This window comes from Colletotrichum acutatum (genome assembly GCF_030867785.1).
Source record: "Colletotrichum acutatum strain CBS 112980 chromosome Unknown BDZ83scaffold_49, whole genome shotgun sequence".
NCBI classification, from domain to species: domain Eukaryota; kingdom Fungi; phylum Ascomycota; class Sordariomycetes; order Glomerellales; family Glomerellaceae; genus Colletotrichum; species Colletotrichum acutatum.
The window spans coordinates 244,727-262,265 of NW_026849043.1; the positions used below are offsets into that span (position 1 = coordinate 244,727).

The 17,539-nt window shown below is 49.6% G+C and overlaps 5 protein-coding genes across 5 annotated transcripts; 1 reads left to right on the forward strand and 4 right to left on the reverse strand.

Moving 5' to 3' along the window:
• Nucleotides 1–741: 741 nt before the first annotated feature.
• Nucleotides 742–2,479, reverse strand: BDZ83DRAFT_622238 (mannosyltransferase putative-domain-containing protein). Its single transcript, XM_060508321.1, has one exon. The coding sequence runs from the start codon at nucleotides 2,391–2,393 to the stop codon at nucleotides 900–902; it is 1,494 nt and encodes a 497-aa protein (XP_060364746.1). The 5' UTR covers nucleotides 2,394–2,479; the 3' UTR covers nucleotides 742–899.
• Nucleotides 2,480–5,937: 3,458 nt separating this feature from the next.
• On the reverse strand, nucleotides 5,938–7,646 carry BDZ83DRAFT_578133 (uncharacterized protein; the record flags this gene model as incomplete). The annotated part of the gene is made up of 6 exons (XM_060505090.1): nucleotides 5,938–6,147; nucleotides 6,207–6,314; nucleotides 6,381–6,975; nucleotides 7,029–7,220; nucleotides 7,275–7,503; nucleotides 7,571–7,646. Coding segments are annotated over 6 exons (1,410 nt in total), but the record flags the coding sequence as incomplete, so codon positions are not given.
• Nucleotides 7,647–9,325: 1,679 nt separating this feature from the next.
• Nucleotides 9,326–10,749, reverse strand: BDZ83DRAFT_778608 (methyltransferase MppJ; the record flags this gene model as incomplete). Its single annotated transcript, XM_060515504.1, has 2 exons — nucleotides 9,326–9,620; nucleotides 9,701–10,749. The coding sequence occupies 2 exons, from the start codon at nucleotides 10,747–10,749 to the stop codon at nucleotides 9,539–9,541; spliced, it is 1,131 nt and encodes a 376-aa protein (XP_060364748.1). The 3' UTR covers nucleotides 9,326–9,538.
• A 900-nt stretch (nucleotides 10,750–11,649) lies between these two features.
• Nucleotides 11,650–14,225, forward strand: BDZ83DRAFT_699914 (uncharacterized protein). Its single transcript, XM_060511422.1, has one exon. It carries the CDS (start codon nucleotides 11,739–11,741, stop codon nucleotides 14,124–14,126), a length of 2,388 nt encoding a protein of 795 aa, XP_060364749.1. The 5' UTR covers nucleotides 11,650–11,738; the 3' UTR covers nucleotides 14,127–14,225.
• A 699-nt stretch (nucleotides 14,226–14,924) lies between these two features.
• BDZ83DRAFT_652025 (uncharacterized protein) lies at nucleotides 14,925–17,047 on the reverse strand (the record flags this gene model as incomplete). The annotated part of the gene is made up of 12 exons (XM_060510496.1): nucleotides 14,925–14,960; nucleotides 15,032–15,202; nucleotides 15,268–15,419; nucleotides 15,483–15,607; nucleotides 15,660–15,766; nucleotides 15,833–16,093; nucleotides 16,149–16,254; nucleotides 16,310–16,370; nucleotides 16,494–16,596; nucleotides 16,655–16,729; nucleotides 16,784–16,832; nucleotides 16,905–17,047. The coding sequence occupies 12 exons, from the start codon at nucleotides 17,045–17,047 to the stop codon at nucleotides 14,925–14,927; spliced, it is 1,389 nt and encodes a 462-aa protein (XP_060364750.1).
• Nucleotides 17,048–17,539: the final 492 nt, after the last annotated feature.

Here is a 17,539-nt window from a genome sequence, read left to right on the forward strand (position 1 = left end):
ACTTTTATTATATAGTATAATTAATAATAAAATAAATAAAAAGAGGAGCTTAGATATATTAAGAGTTTAGCCTATATAAGTCTATATTAAGGGGATTTTAATATATAGAATTTAAACTAAAAAGTAGAGGTTTTTAGAGCGGAGGTTCTGCGGAGGTTCTATAAAAGAAAAGCGCTTAAATAGGACCTTTATAAAAGCGGTATAATAAGCCGTAGTAATATCCGGGCTAAGGCTCGGATCCACTAATCGGGTCTAGCCCGTAACACTAGTAAACGTATCAAATAATGGGTATATATAGGCAAATGATTAGACGATGGACGGGCGCCATAATTGAATTCGGGGAAACTTGATATATCACGTGGTGTCTTCGTTCCAGTACCATGATGTCCATCCTTACTTCTGTGACGTTGATCGTGACGTACACTGACAGATCTCGAGATTGAGACGCATTTTGTCGTCGCAACTCGGACCGCATAGAACCATCTCAGCGAACAGGAAATAAGGGGGGATTTCAGGTTCTTAAAGACTAGAGAAGGGGGGCCTGACACTTTATCATGCTCAAAACCAAGCTGTATCAAAGGTTGTGCTTAATGAAGTTCCTCAAGACTAGTCCCTTCTTGGAAGGAGAAATCAGATCGAAGATCGTTGTGACGTGAGTACCTATATCGGTAAGAAAGGATATCCGAGAAGCATCTTAAATCACTGCAACCTGACAGGAGCTTAGAAGTAGAGGATTTATTCAATGCGAGAAAAATGTATTCTACACTATGTGATGGTCTACTATTCTGATGCTCTGAACAATGACTATGATAATGGACAACAGGAAACAAAGTTCTAGGGGTATGATGCAATATGTTAGCCCATCGTAGGCTGTGACAAAGTAGACACAAAGCCGCATTTTAATGGAAGCCAAACTCCTTGTCCAGCTCTTGTGCCAATGTGATGGAGCTATTCAAAATCCACTCTGCATCCTTACTCAGGGGTTTGACGTTGTGCCCAACCATGCAGCTCATCTGGGTTCGGTCCCCACCTTTCTCCCACGTCCCGTCGACCAGTGTATGAGTTGGAAGCCCAAATTCTTTTGGGTCAACCTTTTTATTCTTCAAAAGCCCTCCATTGTACCAGATGAGATCGTCTCGCACATCAACGTGTCCTATCACGAAGCTGCAGATTCTCTCGATTGAGTCGTTGACCTTGTCCTTGAACCAACCAACCATGGAGCCGTAGTGCTTTTCGAAGGCATAAGTTGCCCCGCTGAGCTCGAGTCCAAACCACCAAGTCTCCTTGTCGCCGTACGTAATTTTGTAGCTGACTTCTTCACGCACATCATATGTATTCTGCCAAGCTACGTGGAGCAGACCCATCAACACGTCCAGACGCGACTTGTCAATAACGACGACACCCGAATCACCCTCTTCAGCATAGTCCTCGGTCCAGACAAGCGACTTATTGAGCGTGGCGCTAGGTTCGTGGATTTGCGACTTCCACCACTTGTGACGGTCGGCGAATGAGTGTTGCCAAAGTAGTCGATCGTGGAAAAGGAGTGCCCCGGTCTGCTCATATGACGGGTCTAAGAAAAGCGTCTCCGGGACCTGGACGAAAACCGAATCCGCATCTGAGAGGATGACCTCTTCAAACGGCGCATACAGAGCTGCGAAAGCTTTGATTGCCCATCCTCCCTTAACAAGCTGCAAAGTCGTATCGTCGACGACGCTGAGAACGTCCAGGAATTCGATCCCCTTGAAACGGGACTGCAGCTTCCCACGGTCTGCTGACGGCAAGTCCTCGTCTCCGGCATAGACAACCTGAATTGTCATGTTGCTGTACAAAACGCTCTGGAGTGAGCCGATGAGGTGAAGGGCGTACCGCATGGTTCCCTTGCCTGTCGGAATGATTAACCCGCGCGTTCCGGGGACGATGGACGAACGTAAGTCCGAGAATGGTGTCTTGCTATCTGGGCGCTCTGGTGAGTGTTGGATAAACGGGAACAGCGATGCGATTGCGCCTTCCACTTTCTCTAGAGTAGGCTTGATGTTTTCCGACTTGGGTGCGTTGTCGAGAAATTTGACCCATTCTCGGGCTTTCTTGGCCCGCTGACCCAGGTCGTAGAATTTCGACTTGTAAGGAGGTTGGATGGGATCGCCAATCAAGGTTTCGGCTTCATCGCGGATCAAGGCAGCCTCTTTCTGCCATGCTGTCGTCGGGCCATCTTCCTTCGGTTTTTCGGAATGTTGTGGTGGATGCGATTGCGTTTGCGCCGGTGGGGGCTTGGCGGGCGACGTCGGATGATAAGAGGGAGTAAGAACGTAGGAGGAGTATAAAAACAAGAACAACAGGCAAGCGAAGAAAACAGCTGTGGTCATCCGCGAGGATGGCATAACTTTGACGACCATGCTGGCCAACTAGTCGCGAATCGCGACTGACATATGAAGGGAAACGATGTTCTGGCAGTAGGCTTGTCGCATGAGAATGATGGAAGTAAATTCACAAGCCCAGGGGAAAGGTGAGGTGCCCGAGCACATTACTTACCTTCCAAAATTGCGCCAAAAACCCCGGCCCCACGGTTGGTTACGTATGCCAGACTAGGTACGTAGTAGTCGCGTGAGGGTGCCTCATCAATGGGTAGGGGGCCACAAAAGAAAGTTTAGTTCGAGTGACCAACAGAGTGATGAAAGCTGAAAGTGCATTCCATCCCATGTCCGAGTTGCATCGGCGCTTGTCAGCAGCGGTTGTCTCATAGACCTCACTTCGAATCTTGGAGAACTAAAACCAGAGAATCACTAATTCTTCTTGGATTTCATCGCGAAGAAACCATCTATCAATTTCCCAACGAGTGCTTGTTGGCCTCGGTTGACATGGCATGGGGGTCCACCACATGGATCTTTGTCACAAACCAAGGTAACCAACAAAGCATCCCAACGCCACAAACATGGTCAGAAGCAAGAGGGCGGCGCAGCTACACCCGCGTCTTTTTCTGAGCTACTTTGTTACTTCCCAATCAAGCTATGGGTGGAAACAGGCGAATCCTTTTTGACACCCAGCTAAGGATGCTTCAAAATCTGCCCAGGAAGCTAATAGCGACGGAACTCAAGTACGGATGGATGAATCACATCAGCAGCCCGATACTCCAAATCTTGTCATGTAACACTCCATCTTTCTTTGGCTTACTCCTTTGCTTTTGTCTTATCAAACTCGCTGCTCTTTCTGTTCAGTGCTACTTGTCCGTCCCAGAGTCTTCGTCTTTCACACGGCAATGTCGAGGCCCACGCGGCTGGCCTTCTTCTTTGTTTGCTCATTGGATATGTTCACTCCGCTCTCCGAGGCGGCCAACTGTTTCACCCATAGGTGGAAGCTCTTTACCGGCCAGGTACAGTATTCAGGGGCCGATGGCAATGGCAGCTTGCTCTCTATAGTCCCTACCTCGACAGCTTCAAGCAGCGCAACAGCGGCAACAACTCCATCGGGCTCTAGCTCAGGAACAGCTTCTGATAGCCCAGATACCACCAACACCGCAAGGCCATATTCCGGGGGAAATGCCAAGAACACGACTTATCGGCACGGGCAGGACGCGAGTTTCCAGAATCCAAGTCTTGATGGGCGCCTCACGGCAGCTCGCGACATTGAGGGTGCGGCGGCAACCATGAGGCAGTCAAGATGCGGAATGGCGCATCAATCAGTTCTCATCTTTTTCGCTGATCTGCGGTTAAGGCATTTGGCAAAAGTGGCTCTCAGACGATTTTGGAGCAAGATTTACACAGATTTCAGAGGCAGATCGTTGCTTGTCGGATCATAATGAGTTGGTCTGTCTCGTAGACGAAGATGGACCCAGGCAGGGTAGACTCAATAGTAAGAGGTTTGGATCTTGGCGTGGAAAATAGTGCGGCATTGGTCAACCGTTTGTTTCCCGCCTTGGTAGATGTGCCTAGCGCCTGAGTACGTGTAGACATCCTGCCTTGTTTTGTAGGTATCACCTTCAACCACCACCGCTGACCCTTCCGCTGTCGGCAGTCGCCGCGACTGAAATTTTCAAAGCCTTTCGATTCAGCAAAGATCTCTCGTCCCTTGGCATTATCACTGGGCTGAGTGGCATGCAGGGTCGAGCTCCCGGTCTTCCGTGCTGAGTAAGGACCACTGACAAACATCCAAAGTGCCCAGCATCCTTGCTGGTCCCGCTCTTTCCGCCCGCCCCCTTCCTTCTGGCTTACGGCGCTGTAGGCACAAGATGATGCCCGGTCGAGCTGCTGCGCAAACGAGAGACGCGAGGCACTTAAATTCTGCAAATTCCCAGACTATTGGGTTGCAGGGGCAAATTGGCTCTATGATGTGGTCTTATTATAGTCGCGCCGTCGACGAAATCCCCTGGGCCCAGGTATGATGGCAAGTTTGCTTCAACAATGATGAATGATGGAGAGCAGACTGTGATCACTTGCAGGATATGGGTCTTCCCAATAGATTCGGTGGGGGCGATTTACCTGAGTTTATAGCAGATGGTGCACCAACGGACCTATGAGAGGCGGTGGCTGAACTAATCGCAATGCGCCTAGGCCCATGAATAATTCTGTATTGATGCAGGTACAGGGGGCATGGGGATGAAACGGCCCAGGCGCAGTAGGCTCTGCTTTGTTGCTCTCCAGCCAAAATTTTGGCGTTGAATTATTGTCTTCATCTTCCGAGACTCCGAGGCCATGCCTTATCCTTCTTTCAGGCGCAAAGTAGATATCATTAGGATATTACTGCTGACGATGTCGATCATCAAGGCTCTGGCTGAATCATCCCTTTGTATGATTGAAATGATTGACAAATTGTAATCAAGGCAATCTAGATGCGGGTAAAACTGCTACATTGAAATGCTTTGCTCTTCTACTGACTACGTCTTACATTTTGGCGTCCAAACTCGGCTAATTCGCAATGCTCTACCTTAGGTGGCCAGTGTCCGACTTGCCAAATCTGCAGTACTGCTCTTCTTTGACTACTCAAAGAAGTTTTGAGAAGAACTTGAAAGTCGCTATTAGCCGAAGTGATTTGCCACTTCACGGCTGTGAGTGGCGGTCGAGGTCTATCCCTGAGACGAAGTTAATGGAATACCATAACGGCGGCCGGCCAGCATGGTTCCAGCGGCCGGCACAACGACCCCGTGCCGCGCCGTTCTCGATCAGCGCCCCACATTATCGGACGATTGATCCTCGCCGGAGCAGAAGCGGCCGGTATGGTGACCAAACAATTCGAAACTTCCACATTTAACCCATATGCAGCAGAGACGAAAAAGCGAATAGCTACAAACTTGGATTACAATTGACTTTTGTAGTGAGATCTGCTTCTAAGAATCCAATTTTATTTCTCCAATTGGGGGGCTTAGGCCAAAGAGTCGCGGAAGAGGCAGAGACGAGTTTCGGGCGCTCGAAGACGGCCATGAGCGGTCCCGAGGGCTGAGCTTTATCGATAAAACTCCTAATTCGAGGCATTTCATATCCTTTGTGTGAGATATAACCCCTTCAGAGAAGATTAATAGGCCGACGATCGTCGTCGATCGAGACTGAAAGAAGCGCAAGACCAGGCGTTACGTTCATCTTGGGGCATCTCACTCAACATACGACAGTCTACCACTTCTCTACATGTAGCCTTAGTGACATTTAGACCGACTCAAGCCTTGAAGAAATGAGTCCGACGCTTCTGCTTGCTGCATTTTCCTGGACAAAGTTCAATGCACGTCTTGCTACTTCTTCTGACTGTGTCACTCGTCTTTGCGAACTCACCTCAATAGGCTTGTATCTTGAAGGGTGACATGAACCTAAAGTTACACAATTTATAGTCGCGGAAATGAGAAATAAGCACGATAATCTCATAATACGTCCTATCAGGGATCTAGTAATCATAGCTTTTGGTACACCGTCTAAGCCGTGTGGTGAAACATGGAATGAGGTCTAAAGCAATCAGGCTCTAAAGGCGCGCTAGCCTAGCTGTTGCAGGGTCCTGAAGCAAGCGGCGCAGAATCTTGCCAGATGCGGACTTGGGGATTGCCTCAGTAAATACTATTCCGCCAGTAAGCCTCTTATGCGCAGAAAGTCGGCTCTCCATGAATTTGAGAATCGACTCGGCGGTGAGGTTGCTGTCTTTGGGGACAACGTGAGCCTGTGGATGCTCTTGCCCCTCTCTAATCGCGTGTTCGTGTAAGTCAAATGCAAGCGGCAGAAGGGAAAGGCATGAACCCACCTTGTAACGCGAATGACGGCGCAGTCCTTAACTCCTTCATGCTCAAGGAGATGCCCCTCAAGTTCGGCTGGGGCTACCTGAAAGCCTTTCACTTTGATGAGTTCCTGTACTCCGTACAACATGCATGGTCAGTAAATGCTTCAGAGGCCTCAGAACACATGGGCACGTACCTTTTTGCGGTCCACAATAGTCAAGAGTCCACTCTCCTGAATCGACACAATATCTCCAGTTTTCAGCCACCCATCTTTGGTCCACGCTTCTTCAGATGCGCTCGAATTCTTGTAATAGCCCTTGAAGACATTTGGACCCCGAATGAGCGCTTCTCCCTCTTCATTGCAGGCAACTTCGCGGCCATCGTCATCGACGATCTTCATCTGCATGTTGGGAAGGATATACCCAACGCCCTTATGCAACGGGTCGAACTCGTCAGGGGCAAACAAAGTGACTGCCATCGTGGCTTCGCTCATTCCCCATCCCTGTCGACTGCGAGCTTTGCCCCCGCTGAACACCTCTTCCAATCTTTTGGATAGATCCGGTTGCAGGGGGGCCGCTCCACAAAACATGGACCTCACGCTGGACACGTCGTAACGGGATAGGAGATTGCTTTTCAATAGCATCACAACTACCGGCGGGGCCAAGAGTAGATGTGTGATGCGGAACCGCTGAATTGTGCTCAGCAGAAGCTCAAGACTGAACTTACGCATGGTGACTGTAGTGCAAGATCTGCGTACATTGACCACGCAATAAGTCATGAGTCCACCTAAGCTCGTGGTCAGTGCTTCGTGCCGCAGTAGTGTGTGATTGTCCTGGGCTGCAACTTACTGGCATGATAAAGAGGCAGGAATGCACAATGAACATCGTGAGTTGAAGATCCTTGGTCCTTTGCTCTCAACTCGCTCACTCGATCAAGGTGAAGTGTCTGTTCCGCATTGGCAACAAGATTGCGGTGGGTGATCATGCATGCCTTGGGTTTTCCCGTTGTCCCACTACTGAAGTTAAGAACTGCAACCCTTGCAAATTGATCAGCATTGCGTTCATCCTTTTGTTCACTTGCAGCAACTCACTTTTCCGCCAAAATTAGAGGATCGCTGATTGCCTCCCACAAGTATGGCTCAGCCAACAGCTTTTGCATGGTACGCCAGCTATCATGCCTAGGCCGGCCCTCGTTGTCAATGAGCACGACAGATTCTTTTGGTATGCCGGCACTCCTTGCAGCTTGCAGTGCGGTCGTGAGTCGAATGGCATCCGTGAAAATGCACTTAGCGCCGGAAACAGTGAGCTGGTGGGTTAGTTCTAGTCCGGGTTACCCATGTGCTCGCTGCTTCGTGCCGAGGTATCTCATCATGAATCTGTGACTCACCACCCTCCGTGTACCCCGGATTGGCACCAGTGAAGATCCCACCTGCACAGATTGCCCCAAGGATTATAACTGGGTACCATGCCTGGAGTGATGAGACACATTATTAGGGGATGGCCGCCTCTCATGACCGTGGGACTACTCACAGAATTCTCAGTGTAAGCCAGAACAACATCGTCGTTTTGTATTCCCAATGTTTGTCGGAGGCCACCCGCTAATCTCTTGACGAAAGTCTCCAATTCGGGCTTACGGAGATTTTGAGCAGGTTTCTCGGCATCAACGAAGATGGGCAAATCTCCATCCAAGGCTGACGTTCCTGCAGCCTGTGTTAGCAAATACAAAAACAAAACGCGTCTCACAGCGACATGAACCGTACCGAACACGTATGACAGAACATCGACTTCAGGTATGTCTATCTGGTATCTAGAAGAGAAAACCATGATGGTGTTGGCAATTTCAATTTGTGTTTACTTGCTGAATAGACCGAGATGAACCTAAGATAAAGAAGCACGACGCCAGCAGAGGTGGTGGCTGGCAGACTACAACTCCAAGGGAGCACGAAGTTGTGGATTTGATCTTTATATTGTAGTACCCAGTCGGGCCGAATAAAGAACCTCGAACCTTGGAGATTTACGAGCAGTCTGCAGCAGTGCAGGAGGGGCACTTACACGGACGGGCTTCGGGTCCGAACTACTGAAAGCTCAATTCACCCGAATTAATTAGCTTAGCCCCGATGCAATTCTCAAGCTAGACATTTGGAGCGATTAAAAATGCAACTTCAAGCAACGGCTACACCTTCCGCATTCAGAAAAGTCCCTTGATACTGTTCTCTATGTTGAAATTCGGTCATAATTTGCTTAGCATCCGGAGTCTGGTTTTCTCCGCCGTGATAGCGTGGAACGCGCGGCAAAGGTTTGTATTCACCGCCTAAAGAAAAGGTCCGATCAGAAACTCCGCCGCTTACCACGGCAGATGCAGACACAAGGATCAAGAGAGAAGGGGCATTTAAACCTCTTGGGCAGCAAAATACTATGACTATGCTGAGAAGCCATTACTGATTCATATGTGGCTAGAGTCGAAGGCAGTTGCGGGGTGATAACAGGGTGAGTCCGGCCCTGTCAGTTCAGGCGGAGCGGCCCGGGGTTAAGTCAGGGCAGACCCGGGCTAGCATCATGTGCGGCAAAGAACCACGGGAAGCTGGAGTGGGATCCGGCCGGCATTACTGGGCTAGAGTTAGTTTGGAAATCCCCTCAAGATAGAGTTGCGCTAGTATCATCTCTTGGCCTGCAGCCGGTTGATTCGATATCTCCGTCGGTCATTTTCAGAGTTCGGTGGTTCCAGTATCGCTGTCACAAGTGTCTGAGGTGGATCACCGGGATTTTCGGGGTCCATCCCACTCGTCTCAACTTGCCTGTGTCTGAGCTATCATCTATCAAAGTTGATCCTTTGACTAAGAAGGAAACTCCGAGCGTTGAATATTGACAGTTTGGACAGTATCAATCGAATCCTGGCTTAATCATCTTCGGGCTGGCCCCATTTCTCATGGACTCGGGCCTCACTTCAGTCTTCAGCTTCTGTCAGTCCGGGCGGGATGACAAGGGCCTACCGTTGAACACACGTGGCCTTCTCCTTTGACATAGCGAATAAGATTCTGACTCGTCTCTGGGCTTTCGGAAGCAGATATAGGAAACCTATCTGAGTCAGACGTCAGCTAACAACTGCCCACTTCCGATAACCTAGCAACCCTCTCCGTTGGAACCTCTCTCCAAGGTAAATGTTCCTACACGGTTTCGGGTCAGGGGCCATCAAGTACTGGTGGCACCCAGCCAAGAGGTAGTACCCAGCCTCATTTTCTCATACGAGTTGCATACATGTACTTTAGCCATGTCCATTCCTATTGCTCATGTCTTCCGCCAACAAACTACCGAGTTGAATAGTGGTTATGATCGTGTCCACCACATGTAGTAAACATTATGCTTGCACAACTTGGATCTTGATGTCCTTGTTGACTAGTCTCCACAGTTCCAGTAATAATTCAATTCGCACGCTATTTCTACCGCCTAAAGTAGATAGATATGCATTATGCCTTGGGTCTATTCCCTTGTCATTCCATAGAGTTGGTCGGAGCTCTACATTGCATCTGCGTCACGGGGCACAAGTTCGAAAAGAACTGTGAGAGACGGAGGCAACATGTGATGCTGTTTGACACAAACCCAACCACCGTCCTTGAAAACACCCTCCCAGTCCTCCACTGTGGGCAATTTGACATCCATCAGCGCATGACCAAACTCGAAACCCAAGGTGAAGATAGGCACATCATCCTCTTGTACCGCATGGCGAGATCGGGGGTCATTTGTGAGGATCCGCACCGTATCGCAGATGAAAAATCGTTTGACGCTCGGGAAAGCTTTGCGCAGCCTCTGTAGAGAGCTAACACATTTCTCCCGCGGCCAGAAGTCGTGCCCCATTAGGAAGGACGTCAAAAGGTCAACCTTAGCAAACTCATCCCGATAGTCGAGCTTACGCGCATCGCCGACTAGGAAATTGATGCGGCCACCATAACCACGCTTCACAGCATCTGACCTAGCAACCTCAATTGCCGGACCGGCAATATCGATGCCGAGTCCAGTGCTCTCAGGATAGCGGTCGAGGACTTGCATGATCCTCTCGCCACTCCCACTGCCCAGGTCCACAACGGAGGTAAAGTTCTCACCAGACGACTTCAGGGCGTCGAGGAAGACCGGATCAATGAATTGCGTGTTTGCGTCACGGCACGCGTAGGCGATTGCCGCAGAATCACGCGAGTAAAATTTGCCCTCGCGATTCTCGTTGCGAATGACGTATTGCATGCGCGCGAACAAGCTGCCGGAACCAAGAGCAAGCCAGTGAAAGAGACTTTTGGTGCGGTATGCCTCTTCGAGCAACCTCCCGGGCAGGGCAGCTCCCCCCTGACGCTGGAGGATGTCAGAGGTAGCGAGCGCGGAGACCAGGGCGCGGGTCGAAGCGAGATCCAGGTTGTGGTTGGCCGCGAACTCGTCGATATCCACAGCCTTTTGGGTACGGACCTCGTCTAGTAGCCCAAGTTCCCAAGCAGTGCCGATAGCGCCGGCGGCAACGTAGGAGTTGAAGATCTTTGCAATGTCGTGCTCAGAGGAGAGCTTCATGTTGGTGATGGATCCCATTTTGACGGTGATAGTGATTGAGATACTTCTCGGAATAAAATGAAGAACTCAATAAGTTTTTCAATTCAAGAGGAAAAGCTTGAAAAAGTTCATGCGCTTTGAAAGGCAAAGTAGTAGGTTTCTGTGTGCCGTTTAGATTCTGGCAAGAGACCACGAGAGAGTCAACACGCTACTTTATACCCATGCTGAAGCTAATGGGACGATGTTGCATCAACCTCAAGATTTTCTTCTGATGATACGCAACAAAAACAATTCCTGTGAACATCCCAAACCTGCAGGGTACGATAGTACTCGGATGCCCAACCCAATGCAAGCGGAAGAGGTCCGATGATACTGGCGAGGAAATTTGGAAGTCCCGGAGTGTTCCACGCTGCCCGAGATTTTCGGCGGCCCAGTCTGTCACTGCCATATTTCGGAATGACACTTTGAGCTTCCATATGCTTCCGGTCGATTATGAGTTGACCTCTGACAAGAAAGACCGAATACGAGGTCTCTGTGTATCCAAGAACGAAATCCTGTCTCCGACATGTAAAAGCTAGAACTTGTTCTCAAATTGTTGAAGCTGTATTGAACCCTCCAGCATACCAAAACCGACATGTGATAACTCTAGACCCCACAAAGCTCATTGCGTTCATACCTCCGACTGAATTCTCTGCCCAGTGAATGGTGTCACAGCCTACTTCCTCCGCCAAGACCATCCTTGCTCCTTTGAGTTCTCTCTAGATGTTTTCACTTCCAGGGAGGAGTTGGCCTGATGGATCATGGCCGCCCTGCAACTTCGAGATCAAAGTGTTGTCAGTAACGGGCTGCCTCTTGTGGCAAACCGGAGTCTCGTGCAAGTAAGTCGTGATGAAGAGAAATTTTGGCTATAAATGGTTGAGCCTTTGACGACAACATTTGGCCGTCTTCTTAGCATCATCGCAACAAGAAGAAAAATTCCAAACTTGATCCAATTTCAAAACATCATTCAACATCATTTTTGTCTCAAAATGTCTTCCATCCCAGCCTCTACTCAACTCGGCACTTCCGTTGGTGGGACTTCTCCTTCAATGCCACCCCATCAGGTCATCCAAGGCTGCAGTGTCTGGCACTGGAAAGATGAGCTTTCTCCGGCAGAAGGCTGGATAGTCATCGACTCACCCGTGCCTACTCACTCGGGTGGAGGGTTGTTCCTTCATGAGGACGCAACCCTCAACGAGGTTCGCGACATTGCCCGCTCTATGAGTGCCAAACTCGCTGTTTCGTCTCAGCCTCAGGTCGTTGGTGCCAAGGGCGGCATCAGGTTCCCTCATGAAGACTCACGTGCCCCTCTTGTCTTGGAGCGCTTCATTCGCGACAACGCAGCTGTCCTTTCTGAGTACTGGGGCACAGGGGGAGACCTCAACACTGACCACGACATCATCGACAGACACGCTAGATCCTATTGCTCTCAGGGCACTTTGACCGCGCTCGACGCACTTAGTCGTTCACTTGGCTACTCCGGCTCGAACCCCAAGGAGATTCACGATCTCCTCGGAGAAAAGCTTGATAACAGTGGATGGGGCCTCAGCGAGTTCTGTGTCGGCTACGTGATGGCTGCTACCCTTAAAGAGCTCATTACCCACACGAAGCCGGAGCTTATGGGGCAAGCTCGCCTGGTTCTCCAGGGCTTCGGTTGCGTTGGTTCCACCTTCGCCCAAGCAGCTGCCCAGCTGGGCATTGGCCGGGTAGTTGCCGTCTCCAGCCAGTACGGTTTTCTAGTCAACGGCAGTGGCATAGACTGCGCCTCTATTGAAGCCTATCGGCGTGCTTCCGAGAAGAATCCTGTCTCAGGACTTGATCCTCGGAGCCTAGAGGCAGGTCTTACAAAGGCCGAGCTAGCGTCAGCTTTGTATACCAAGCGCAGGGTTGGCTCAACTGACGAAGAACACCTTGTGGACTTCCTCGCCGCCTCCCAGGGCGAGGTCTTTGTTCCCTGTGCCCAGCGGTACATCCTCACACCCAAAGCACTCTCCACTCTCAGCGACAAAACCTTCGCTGAAGTGCCTCATGGCGCCCGATTTATCCTGGCCGGCGCTAATAACATCTTCAACCCTGTTGAGAGCAGGGATGAAACACTGTCCAAACTTGACTCTGCATCCATTCGGATGCTTCCAGAGTGGATTAGCAACTCAGGAACCTCCAACCTCTTCATGCGAGCCTGCAGCGGCCTCGCGCTGAAGGGCTACGCTTCATCCAACCTCGAGGCATCTGCTAATGACACCAAGGCGTTCGTCACCGCCGCTTTCGGCACCGTCGGATATCGAGCAAGCAACATAGCTCTTTGGGAAGCTTGCGAGGACCTTGCGACTACCCGGCGCAGAACAGGAGCAGTCAATCTGCTCGGCGTTAAGCGAATGGCTCACTTGACCTTAACATGCCATGTGGTTGAAAGAGCCGCCCAAACAGTCAAGGAGGTCTACAACGCTAGGTTCAACAAAGATGAGAGCCTTTATAGACTCCCAGGTCTCGGCGATCCAACCCTCAGCATTGTCAAAGCTCCAGAGAGCGCTGGACCTGGAGACATCGGGCTTTCTGTTCGTTTTTCTGTCTACAACATCGTCAAGGCTCGTCAAGTTCTCGAAGCTCAAAGGATTACTTTCAAAGATCGACTTCTCCAGGATGGTTCAACTGAGCTCGTTGTTCTGCGCGAGGAAACTGGATACCCGATGAGCTTCTGCCAGGCTCCAGCTGAAGAGCCAGCCAACGAGGACTTTTCAACTTCCCCCAATGTCCTGAACTCCATAGCGGGATCGACGCGCCAGCTCGACCATTATGCTGCCATCATGCCCGACACTAAGCGTATGAAGGTTTTCCACGAGCGGATGTTGGGTTTCACTCCACTCCGGACTTTTACTGTTAACACTGGATCCGCTGCTGACGGTAGTGATGATGGACTGATGCAAGTTATGGGCATTCCTTTTGATTCAAAACGGGTTGTTATCCTTACTGAAGGATTGAACCCTGATTCGGTTTTCTACAAGCTGATGATGCGTCACGACGGAGCTTACCTTCACCATGTTGCATTGGAGGTTGAAGACGTTGACGCCGTTTTTGCTGAAGTGAGAGCCAGAGGTTGGACTACTACCGCGGAAGATCTTAGCTACGATGTTGCCACCGGTCTTCGTCAGTTTTTCTTGAAGGAAGAAGAGACTGGTTGCATCTTGGAGCTGATCGGGCGCAGTACCAAAGACAGCAATCCAGAGAACCAGGAAAAGTCCTCTTCTGATTCTGCGAATGATGGAAACGTTGTCAAGGGTTCCGAAGTAGATGATGCTGGCACCTATGCCAATGGGCAGGCGGCATTCCGCACGGAAAATATTGTTGCCTTAGCTCGGTCTTTGGATCAATCCGACTAGCTCTATCTTGTAGTTTACGATCTTGATACGTTCTCCCATACAAACTTTTTGTTTCCGGACTGAAAAACATTTCTCTGCATTTAGGGGCTACTTCATGTGACTAATGAGGACGTATTCTGAGTATGGACTAAGTAATTAATCCACGAATAGAAGTGTTGATGCAATTGTAATCCTGTCCTCGGAGATAATGTATCCGGAGAAACAGTATGCAACTCTGAGACAACTTTAACTGACTCATCGCTAGCAGTGGAATCACCTTCTCCCTTTCTCTGTTTTACAACACCTATCGAACTTCCGCTTTTAGTAGTACTTATGTTTGTGTCTGATATGAGGTTTATAAATAGTTGCAATCATTCTCTTCACTAAGCCTCTAGACGCGTAGAGCGCTCTGTGATGTCTTGAACTTCATTTGGCCCTGACCGATCTTAAGCTGATGGCGATCTCTTCTACCCTTGATAAAGCATGAAATTTTTCTCACCCGTTGCATTGACAGTCACAGAATCATAGCACCTGGCGAGTGACAATAATCTTTCATCACGCCTGAAGCGATGATCGAATGACCAATTATGGCAACCTCTGGTTCCTACTTGAGTGCTGTGCGAATTACGCGACTCTACTTAGCCGTACTATAGTATTCAGGAATGGGATGGAACACTTCAAACATTAAACATATCAATTTATCTCGGCCGTTTCCAGCATTTGAGTCATTTTGCAGTATTCGCAATTTACGTCTAATACTCTCGAGGAGACTCCCTGGATCCATGATGTCTCAAGGAATCCCGACTAAAGTAATCTACCTCAACCACTCTTCTCATTATAGATGACACCGGACATCTGTTGAATTAATCATTAGTGTCATGACTCAGTAAGGGGCTGAAATGTTGATATTCCGCATGGGCACGTACCAAAAAGGGGCCAAGATACGAAAGAGGAACACCGGCATCATCGCTGTAAAACATGGGTGTGCCGTACCCTCTCTGATTGGGGCAGTTCTTGAACTCGGGCGGGTTGGTGCGATCAATGAGCGACTGGTACGGGTTGTAGTCGAAGTTGAACTCGCAGACGGGGATGTTCGACTATTTGCGTGCTGCGGTCAGCGAGAAGGCTCAAGGGAAGGGGCATTCAAGCAATGGGCACATACGGCACAACTCAGTGACAGGTCCTTCACATCGAAGGATTCGGAGCCATTCTTGCCTTGGCATTGCTGAGAGTCGATGTAGAGCTCATGCGGCGTGGTCCAGTTCTTGGAGAATGCGGCGTCCAGAATTGGCTTCATCTGGTCCATACCAATGTCTACACATAATGTTAGTATGGGTTTAAGTTGCGTCAACCATGATCCGTGGACATGTAACATACCATTTGCTCTCGCAAGGCCATAGGAATCCTTGCCATCGTACCAGATAGGGCCGCAGGTGCCGTAGGTATCCAGGTTGGTGCAGTCGTACGGGTCGATAGGAATCTTGCGGGGATCAACGCCAGGGCTAAAGACTAGTTAGTAAATTTGGGTATTTCCGAGGAGATTTGTGAACTCACTTCTTGACGGCAAAGTAGTCTGCTTGCTGCAGCGCCTGGTTCAAGGTCCACTTCAAAAGGTTGTGGTACATGAAATCAGTGTTCTCAGGCAGGTTGGTGTTCATTTTCTACCACGAAACGGTCATTCTAAGCACTTCAAGTGTACCCGTTGGCCGTGGAATGTGTTTTCTCACCTGGCTGAAACCGCCATTGGAAACCAGAGAGTAGAATGTGTCGAAGTCGGTTTGGATCTTGGTCAATGCCTCGCCAACGTTCTTCTGGTATTCGTTGACGTTCTCTGAGAGAGCAGCTGAGAGACCTTCCCAGGGGACCTCCTGGACCTGCTTGGATGGGAACAAAATATTGAACAGACCAGCTCCACCACCGAGGGCACCGGTGAGAGAAGCAAAGACCATACTAGCGGCGACAGAGCTACCGAGCAAAGGACCAAGAGCCTTTTGTGGTGTCAGAACTATCTCTTTCTTGTATGGGCTGAGTTCTGATACTTACAGCAAATTGACCAAGTGCAACAGCATAGATAGGCGAGAACAGAGGGGTTTTGGGGTTCTTGGTCTTGGGTGGCGAAACAGTCTTCACGATTTCGGCGACCGCACCACTATTGGTGGAAAGTTAACAACCCCGGCATTATATCACCATCGGCACGAACTTACATTGCAGTTGCTTGGCCGTTCAGGAGAGCTTGGTGATAATTAGTGAAGAAAAGGTTGATGGCTGCGCGATGATATCAGTCAGGTTTCACAGGCCGCTAAGGGCACGAACGCTCACAGTAAATATTCCAGAAGACCTATCAAGACTCCGTTAGCAAAGTTGAGATGTTTTGGATGCTTAAAGAACCTACGTAGAACTCCTGGTAGGAAGCATAATCGGCGTTGCGGCCACTCGGAGGTGGCGTGCATCCATTGAGAGCAATGAAGTCACAACTCCACGTTATGTAACCCTGTGTTGGTGTTAGTTGTGGCAACTGGGCTCGAATACGGCGGTCTGGTGTGACATACAGCTGAATCGAGATAACATTCAGCAAATCCCTTCTCTGCCGTCTTGCATCTGGCAGAATTCTTGGACCACCAGTCCTAGTCATATTGTCAGCATGGGCGCCACAGACGCAAGTGCATATCTGAGCCTACGTTAAGATGGTTGTTCATCTGGAGAGTCTCCCAACATCCCGGCTGAATGCTATAGCAGTAACAAAGACATTAGCAATTCTCACAATTCTATAGATAATTTGCGAAATATCATGTGGCGTACCCATCTTCGGAATGGAATGAACAACTATCAACGGTGGGATTTGCGCGTTCATCAAGCACTTGAGCCTCAATACGCGGGGCTGATGCAACCGGAGACGCGCTCACGGCGAGTGAAAAGAGAGTGACAAGGTTCAAGAGAACCATTATGATTGTATGTTGCGAGCTGCAACGCGGACGAACAAGAGAAAGACAGACGATAGTGTTGGGCACTAGCTTTCAGAAAACAGCAAGAATCCAGGACATAGTAAATAAAAAGCACCTTCATCCACTTCGGCGAGTTGCCGCCGCTGCTCGATGCCTCTTTGGGGACGTGCTCGCATGATTTCGGGTTCCCCGCAAAGTGCGCTAAAGCCACGACCCAGCCTTCAGGAACAAGGTTTGATGAAGGATGGCTTTGCAAGTATTATCCTGACATGAATCAGGTACACATAAGATCGGCGTTCAACTTTCTTTGATTAAAGATAACGCGGCGTGTCCAGGTAGATTGGGAGCCAAATGAGTTGAAGTAGTTAAACTGCCAACGCGAATTTACGACTCAACGTTCCTCGTGTTTCCTCGGAACCGGTCAAAGCTGCGAATTACTCGACGAATATTTCGAGGCTTACTAGTTAATTGCTGCCCAGAGACACTCTGAGT

Coding starts and splice junctions, on each gene's coding strand:
- BDZ83DRAFT_622238 (XM_060508321.1), bottom strand. CDS start 2,393: ATGGTCGTCAAAGTTATGCCATCCTCGCGGATGACCACAGCTGTTTTC.
- BDZ83DRAFT_699914 (XM_060511422.1), top strand. CDS start 11,739: ATGTCTTCCATCCCAGCCTCTACTCAACTCGGCACTTCCGTTGGTGGG.